The sequence below is a fragment of the Tribolium madens genome, unplaced genomic scaffold (assembly GCF_015345945.1).
Source record: "Tribolium madens isolate multiple individuals breed KSU strain unplaced genomic scaffold, Tmad_KSU_1.1 Scaffold_7;HRSCAF=85;Tcas5.2_LG10, whole genome shotgun sequence".
Taxonomy (NCBI): domain Eukaryota; kingdom Metazoa; phylum Arthropoda; class Insecta; order Coleoptera; family Tenebrionidae; genus Tribolium; species Tribolium madens.
Genome location: NW_025401050.1, coordinates 632,016 through 641,176, shown reverse-complemented (window position 1 = coordinate 641,176; position 9,161 = coordinate 632,016). Strand labels below are relative to the sequence as shown.

At 31.5% G+C, this 9,161-nt stretch overlaps 2 protein-coding genes across 3 annotated transcripts in view; one reads left to right on the top strand and one right to left on the bottom strand.

Annotated features, from left to right (window-relative positions):
- LOC123010332 overlaps window positions 1–9,161 on the top strand; it is a 39,674-nt gene that overhangs the window by 19,700 nt on the left and 10,813 nt on the right. For both annotated transcript variants that reach the window (XM_044407144.1, XM_044407143.1), the window contains exon 3: window positions 3,385–3,418. In XM_044407144.1, the coding sequence (XP_044263079.1) occupies window positions 3,409–3,418 (10 nt within the window). In that variant the 5' untranslated portion in view covers window positions 3,385–3,408. The remainder of the gene's footprint in view (window positions 1–3,384; window positions 3,419–9,161) is intronic.
- Window positions 3,365–4,693, bottom strand: LOC123010333 (leucine-rich repeat-containing protein 23-like). The gene has a single exon (XM_044407145.1). It carries the CDS (start codon window positions 4,556–4,558, stop codon window positions 3,461–3,463), a length of 1,098 nt encoding a protein of 365 aa, XP_044263080.1. The 5' UTR covers window positions 4,559–4,693; the 3' UTR covers window positions 3,365–3,460.

Below are 9,161 nucleotides of genomic sequence, written 5' to 3'. Positions count from 1 at the left end.
ACTTTAAAAATAAACATCTGTTTAAAAGAAATTTTAAAAAGCTTTTAAATGGCAAATACGACAAAAAGTTATTAAGAAATATTGTTTATAATCAACATTTAAGCCTCTCTAATTTCAAAATTATCGGCCACTATGGTTTTTAATTTTTTTTCTGAGATAATTGATTTTTATTAACAGAAACGTCATAATTTTATAGTACGAATAATCTAAATGCATTTTTTTTATTTGTAATAAACGAACTGCTAAAAATAAAATTCATTGATTTGTGAATTAATAAACATAAAGAAAATGAAAAATTATAGTTGGACGATGATTTTTGTCGAATTTGCCACACAAAGGCACTTTATTATGGAAAAAAATTACTTGATTTTTCAAAACTAAAATTATGTTCGAAATTAGTCTTTAATCAAGCAAGGCCGAACCCCAAAAAATGACAATTTAAATCGAGATTTTTTTTAGTCGTTTCACCTTTCCGGGGACGCACTGTATGACTATAAATATGAAATATACAAATTAAAATTAGGATTTTTATCATAACCAGGAATAGAGAACCTATTGTTGATAAATTGTGCACTTACGTTGCAACAGCTGCAAATTAAATATAATGATTAATAGCAGCATAACGTGAAATTGCAGGCGCTTTTGTTGAAAACTCATCAACCTCACGAAGTACCAACTAAAAGTAAAGAACCTCGTAAAGTTGCTTAACTAAATCAATTACGTTCAACACTATTGGAAATATTCACTTTCTACAAAGCAATTAAGATTCCGAAGATACAAAATAAAATGTGTTGTGGAGTTACATGTGAAAACGATCCGTGAAGAAGTGAAATTCTTGCACGATATCTTTAGTATAAACTGCACGAAACCTCGTTTTAATAATAAATACTTCCATTTGCACTTTTTTTTTTCGAAAATGTATGTAATTATCGATAACGTTCTTCCTGTAAATGATTTTTGATTTTTTAAATGATTTGTGTGAAGCAATGATTATGGCAAGAAGATGAAGAAACAACGACCAGCGTGATTATTAATTTAAAACAGTCTAGATTGATTAAAAAAGGAAATAAAATTTTTGAATTGAAGGAGAAATACTGACTTTCTGTTCAACGATTTTGAAAATTAGGAAATTGGAAACCAGTACCTAGATATAATTATTCACAATCTTTTAGATTTATTAAACAAAGTTGAAATCTTTAATATTGTTTTTAATATTTCGACTTTACATGAATATAATTGAAAACTTTCTTCAAAAAAATAGTTAAACAAATATAAAAATTCAATTCAATTTGAAATGTTTTATGTTTGCTAAAGGACTGGATAAGTAGATTTCTCAATCAACCTTACCAATTAGTGTGGGTGTCTTTATAATGACTAAAATGAATAATGTTTGTTAAATACCTAATTTGATAGCTTGCAATTTAACATTTTAATTTAAATTGACATTTGATTTTAGCATTAAATTCAAATTTGAAAACACAGAAATTATCGTTTTTTTACCACCACGAGGTCATCCACTTGAGTATTAACATACAGGGTGTTTCAATGAAAACGACCCACCACGAATATCTCAAAAACTAAAAAGATTTTGTAAAAACGCCAAAACAGGTCAATTTTATTTCTGAGGGGGACATTTTTTGACGTAATTTTTAAATCATTCCCAGTAACCTTTTAACCCCCATGCACCCCAACTTACCTGTGGCACATCAAATGAAAGTTGTTTTAACAAGCTTTTTAAAACATTTTACCAAAATTGAAACAGACCATCCATTCATAAGGTACAGGGTGTTCTAATAAAAGCAAACCAGAAAGAATTTGCAAAAAACGAATTAGGTTAATTTTGTTTTTAAAAAAGACAAGCACCTCCGCTAACCCCTTTAACTTTTCCCGCCTCAATTTCGGAATTTCAAACCGACTCACTTGCGAGAGATCAAATAAAAGTGTTTTTAAAATGTTCTTTGAACCTCTTTTCTAAAGTTGAATAGAATTACCTATTCATAAGATATTTGCAAAAGATAATGTTTCTAATTAGTAATTACTTCTAATAAAAACTATTAAAATAAATTACAAGAAACTTACTAATATTGTTACAAGTATTATTGGTGCTGTAACAAACTTATTTTTTTTTTTATTTTATTGTCAAAATAATCGTACTAAAGAACTGGGGGTAATAAAGTTTCTTATAATTTAATGTAAGTATCTAAAAAATAGCAATATAGTTCTTAAGTTTCTTTGTGTTTTATGAATGTATAGAAATCATTTCATTTTGGAAAAAAGCTTTTAAAGAGCATTTTGAAAGTGTTTTCATTTTTTGTATTACTAGTGGTTGGTGCTATTTGACATTTTAGAGTTAAGTAGCATAGAGGTTAAAGGGTTAGTGAAGGTGCTTTTAAAATTACGTTAAAAAATGTCTTTTTTAAAAACAAAATTAACCTGTTTCGGGGTTTTTTGCAATTTTTTTCTAAGGTGGTTCGTTTTTATTAGAACACCGTATATCATGAATGGATGGTCTGATTAAATTTTGGTAAAAACTTTTGAAAAGCTTGTTAAAATAGCTTTCATTTGATGTGCCACAAGTGGGGTAGTGCCACTTAAATTTTTAATGTTGGGGTGCGTGGGGGTTAGGAGGTTTCTGGGGGTGCTTAAAAAATTACGTCAAAAAATCTCCCCCTTGAAAACAAAACTGACCTGTTTTATCGTATTTGTAGTCTTTTTAGTTTCTGAGATATTCGGGATGGCTCGTTTTCATTGGAACAGCCTGTATATAAAAAATGTTTGTTTTGTGTGCATGCAAGTAAGAAAAAATTTCAAATGGTAAACACTTTCATTATACAAGGATTTCTCTTATGTGATGTCCTCAAATAATGTTTTTTTAAACCTTTGGAGAAACTATTTGACAAACATGAACATTTTTTAAAAATGTGTTTTTCGAATATTTTTCGTGTCTTTAATGTTGAACAATCTAAAGAATTTTTAAATAGTCAGTTAAACATTTACAGTTGTAGTTTTTCAATAATCTTATCGTCCTAAAACTTTAAAATCCTAAATTTGGTTGTTACTAAAAACCCGAATGAAGAATGTAAGTGGAACTGACAAACCTACCTGCAAAATGGCAACATTGCAACTGTATATTTTAGGATCAAAATATGTTTTTTCTTATAGAAGAACATTATGTTATAGCTGAACCCTATTTTAGTAGATTTGTCAGAAGAAATATTTTCCATAAAAAGTGAATAACTTGGCAACACTGCAACCAAATTGAAAAACAATCCTGATTTTCATAGCATTTCACAGAGCAACTAGTGAATTGTGAACAAAATAGAGTAAAAAAAAGATAAAAAATAAATATCAAAAATGAGTTTTAACATATTTATTTTGTTGCAGATCTTCTCACTAAAATCTCACCAAATGGCCGAATGTGAGTATTTACAACAATTCATACTAATGTAATTTCCACCACTCACTCATCCAAATCTGACTCTTGCTTATAATCCGTAGTCGTCGTTTCTCTATCAGTGTCTTGTGCCGTCTCATCATCCCTCAACAACGCCTCAATCACATCATTTTCCATATCCTCAGCATCGATCCTGTCCTCCATCGTAATCACCGTTTTATTAATCCTTTTCAACTTGGGTAACAACACCAATAGAGGAATCACCACCGGATCTCTAATCTTCCCCCCTTCCCCAAAAACACCTCCCCCACCCTCACCCGTTTGCGGTACTTCACTTCCGGGGAGCGGATTTCCGGTGACGATCAAAGTTTCCAAATTCGGCAAACACTGCAACTTTCGGAATTCTTTAAACTTTTCAATTTTGTTATTACGCAAATTAATATATTTGAGACTAGTTTGAGCCTCGGAGAAGCCATCCAAATTTTGAATGTTGTTCTCCCGTAAATGGAGGATTTCCAGGTAGGCCAGTTTGGCAAATTCTGGGGAATTAATTGTGGTGATTTTATTGGCAGCCATGTAGAGTTTTCGAAGATTGGGTGGGTAAAACCCCGAGATTTCAAACAGAAGATTACTCCTCATTTCCAACTGTTTCAACTGCTTCAAGTTGGCAGTTTCAAATTCCGTGTTGTAAATGTCGTTGTAGTTCATTTCGAGACAGTCCAGGAGGGGTTGGTCTATATTCCCCACTTGTTTGATTTGGTTTTGGTTGAGGGCCAAGACTTGGAGGTAGGGCATGGGTTTGAGGGCGGCAGAATCGACTCGGTTCCTCTCGGCTTTGAGGAGGATAAGGAATGGCATTTCCGTGAGGACTTGGAGGGCGTCGGTGGTGAGGTAATTGCCGCTGAGGTCGAGGAAAAGCACGTGTTTGAATCGGAGGATGATGGAAACGTCGGTTAGTTTCCTGTTGGACGCTGTTATCATCAAGTAGGCGTAGCGGCTCCCTGTTTCGTCTTTGCCAAGAGTATTGAGGCATTTGGAGGCTTCTTCGAATGTTAGTTTTTTTTCTTTGATTACTTCGGGGATTGAGGGGGCAGTGGGGGGACCGAATTGACGGACGCCCTCGCCGGGAATAGGGGGGCCGCCTTCACCGAAATCTTCACCCATATTTGCTTTCGTTGATTTAAAAAATGCGAAGAATGAGTTTATTATTGCGTTGACAAAATTCTGTCAAAAAGGTGACGTATCATCTGTTTTATTAAACTGATTTGCCAGATTGGCACCACTAGCAAATTTATTTATGGTAATTTTAATTAATCGTATTGGCAATTTTGGTTTTGAATTTACTTAAAAAAATGTCAATAAACGCTTGCAAAAACTTTAGAGATGAAAATACAAAAACGGAGATAAAATAGGTAGTGGTTAGCAAAGTATACAGGTGTGCCACAACTCGCGCCCCAGAGAAAATTTTCAAGTAAGGTAAGATACTAGGATCATGAAAAAAATGTTTAAAAAATTCTATCTGTGCAAAAAATTTTGACATTTATTTTTCGACATTTGACATTTTTTTATATATATCTAATGCGTCGTCTGCGTTGATTGACAGTAATAAAAGTCTGGGCAATGCCAAAAAATGGCCGTTGGGGGAGCGACGAGTCCGCACTCGAATGGAATCTGTATATTTTGGTTTGAAACCTTGATAGATTTTTGTATACAAAAATTTAATTTTGTGTTTTATGGGTTGTATAATAATAAATGCGTAATTGTTTACTCTTGAATTTTTTCTAAGAACTAGACGAAAAACATCAAAAATTAAAACATTTTATATGCAAATATAATTTTATTTATTTACAAAAATTAAGATTTACATTTGACAGTAATCAAAGCTAAGAAATAGTGGTGAATGAGGTACTACTAGATGAGGGACCTTGGTTTTCAGCTCTTTTTGTCCTAACATTTTAAAAAGTGCAACATTTGATTTATGATTGTCACTTACCAATCTCAAGATTTTGAAGCCACATTCATGTATGTACCTGTCTTATTACATTTATGGTCATATTAAAAAACTGTTCAGTCGAAAGTGTTTTATGAAAAAAGTATCCAACAAATTTTTCTGCCGAACTTATTGCATCTGAAACATTTTTTAAATCAAAATCATGAGTATCACCTACTTTTAAATCGCTTTGTTGATCAAAATCAATTCGAAATGGATTTGAAATCGTATAATTTTTGTTAAATGACTGGAGATTGGAGACACGGTGCAGGCGTTTCTAACGGCTTACATTCTGAATTAATGGAAGTGGTAGAAATTACCTGAAAACGAGTAATTCTTTTAAAATTCAAGAGCAAGGATGGAACTGCATTTGGTAACAATTTTTTGTTTTTATAATAGCTCGTTACTTCAAAGTGTTTTCCACAAATCACGGAATTTGGGGGTATATTGCCGATGGTACCAGATATTCTCTTAAGCCATTCGTTTTTTTTGATTTCTACTTTTTGGAAATTGATGTAAAATAACACCCTCTTTCTCCGCTTGCCCACAGTTTGGAACAATACCAGTTCGGATACTTGGCATTTTAAAAATTATAATGTAACGTCTGAAAGATATTGATACTGCGCTTCTTAAGCTGAAAAAATGTATTAGTTGTGTGACAGATCAATATTTTATTAAATGTGTCAACAATTGTGACATTTAATTTCCTGCAGATTTTCAAATTTCACGAATTACAGTTTCCTTTTGAGCGTAACGCGCGCGTCATCTACCGGAATTTACGATTTTGACAAGTTCACGATTTTGGCCTATTGCCCAGACTTTATTTACTGTCAATCAACGCAGACGACGATTTAATGATACTGATGATCATGTACCAGGTGAATAAAAAGTATGGAACGAATGTGAACGATGTGACCATTTATCAAGAATTACATTTTTCGAAATTTCTGACCTTTAATTAAATAAAATTGTTTTTTAGYCAGTACTTTTTTTTAATTAATTGTTAAAGTTGCGTTCCGAGCTCATCACGAAGATTTTCCGAACTTAACCGAAGTGGTTGTTTCATGCTTTTCATCATGGGAGAGCGCTGATTTCTATGCAGGTGCTTTGGGGTGGTTTCGAATGGACTAAAAATAGAAGAAAATGATTTGTTTTTACATTTTTTGATCCGGAACCACCCCAAAGCACCTGCACCAAAATCCGGGCTCTCCAACGACCAAAGTCATGAAACGACTCCCTCGTTCAAGTTCGGGAAATCTTCGTGATGGGCTCGGAACGCAACTTTAACAATTTATTAAAAAAAAAGTACTGACTAGAAAACAATTCTGTTTAATTAGAAGTCATTTTTAGATCATAATCTTTAATTTAAAAAATTACCATAGTGGGTTGCCATTTAAAAAAAAAATTTTTTTTTCCAGAACTCGAAAACTAAAAAAAATTTCGAAAAATGTTATTCTTGATAAATGGTCACATTTTAATTGGACTTTACGCTACACTAATTATTTATTTGTAAAGTGGTTAGTTTACGAGAAAAACGCTTCGTTCCATACTTTTTATTCACTTGGTATATGTTTTTTTATAATTATTTAGTAATGGGACAAAAATTTTGCCAATAAAAGCCGCAAATAACATTGAACAGAGTTACTATTTAGTATACAGTTTCCTTGTTTCCTCTTTTAATATCCTAAAGATTTGTCAACAAGAAATTACCACCTAGGATTTGAATTTTTAGGAAGATTACGTTTTTCATGTTGTTTGTAACTAAAATTTTCAGAAGTAATTTTGAATGCCTAGTGTTGGTTACCCCTTGTTGTTGACGGTTGACGTTTTCTGTCAACCTGCTGTCAACTATCAATTGAGTTATCTATACAAACTGACAGGTGACTTAACCTAAATTTTTGACACTAGTTACGATATCTTTTGTTTGTCACTAAAAACCAACCTAACCAAATCTATGGCAACCAATTCACGAATATCCCTAAATCCTAGGGAGTAATTTATTGTTGATACGATAATATAGCAAAAAAACTTGGAAAATTATTTTTCCAACAGAAATAAATAGAGTCAAAGTGCAAACTTTAAACCCTCATAACTTCGAAATTTTTATAGATAATTTTTTTTTAACATTTTTTGCATGTTTCTGGTATCTTATCCATTTTTCTCTGGGGCGCGAGTTCTGGTGCACTCTGTATAAAAGGAAAAAAGTCTTATTTTATTGTGCAGGTTTGCTAAACAGGGAATTCACAATGATATTGATATTATAGTGAATTCAATTTTTAATTGAAAACAGTGTTTGCGACTCAACAACTTTAATCGCGCCCCCTTTTTTAACAATTTTTAGGTGTCCGAATTTAATTAGTTAATTTCTTTATTTAGGAGCAATGTGAGTTTTCTTGCAGTTTACCCACTGTTATATTTGTCACTCATCTCAATAATCGCAAGAGAAAATTATGAAATATTATGAAATGTGCAATGTGGAGATGATGGGTAAAACGTTATATGGCACCCGTGGGTTGTTGTTGTACTTAAAAAAGAATAGTTCACTTGACTGCGTCTCACAAGATTTCTTTCTTGATTTATATACAACATACCATAAATAACTATTGTTTAATAAGTTATGTCATTATAAGGGGAAATTTTCCTTACGAATAGCAAAATTACTTCACAGGAAGGGTGTTTTATATATAAATAAACTATTGATGAAGTACTACAAAAAATGAGATTGTTATTTTAAGAATGACATATTTATAGTTTTTTTTTGTTTCAGTAATTTAATTGCGAAATTTTTTTCGACAAAAATTTAATTCTATTTAGACAGTTGGTAATTCTTAAATCATCAAAAGAAATTTTATATTAGATTTCTTTTTAAGACAATAAATAAATTTTGCAGAACTCAATAACAAAATGCTCTCCTCTTATTCCTTACGGTTTCCTACAAAATTTTTATGTCTTGAATTTACTAGAGATGCAATAATATTTATTTAAACTATTAACATTCTATTCTTCTACTGTCAGAAGTTATTTATTTAAGTTTCAGGAAAAAAGTTTTGTAAAATTTCGTTTTTTATTACCTCTTTGGTGACTCCCTTTTGTTACAGTTTGAGAACCCCTGGGTATAGAATCCATTCCTGTGGCGATATTTCCATATGAACATTATTAAAGATGAATACTGTATGTCTTATTTAATATTTAATTTAATAAGCTGTTATGCAAGAATTTGGTATTAACGAAAGAGTGCAATTTGTAACCGAGTGTTAATTCTCAAGATTGTCGTATAATAGAAGAGGTCTTTGAAATGAGAGGAATAACAAAAAAAAGCAAAATAAATCTGAAAAACTACTGTTGGTATTACTGCAATGTAATTGTAGAAAATCCCCATTTTTAAACTCCAATTTATGATTTTTTTATTAGAAGTATTTTTTTGTTCTCTAGACAGATGACCTAGTTTTGTTTCCATAGGCCAAGTTTTATAGAAATCTATATAATTATAGGGTGCCACAACTTTTACCACCTTTCAGGTTCTACAGTATATCCCCGGATTGAGTTTACAAGAGGAAAAAAATTATCTTTGATTTTATGCCAAATCTGCAAAGGAAAAACATTTTTTGCTTCACTTGAAATGACCAAATCTGTATTAAAACTTCATTATTCTGATTCAGTGAAAAGAAAAGTTAATTTTTCTCTTGATTTTGGACTTATGTTGTTGTAATCAAATCTTAATTTAATTATAATTCAATTTAAATTAAAAGAAAAGGTTAATCTTTATTGAATAAAAAA

Coding starts and splice junctions, on each gene's coding strand:
- LOC123010333 (XM_044407145.1), bottom strand. CDS start 4,558: ATGGGTGAAGATTTCGGTGAAGGCGGCCCCCCTATTCCCGGCGAGGGC.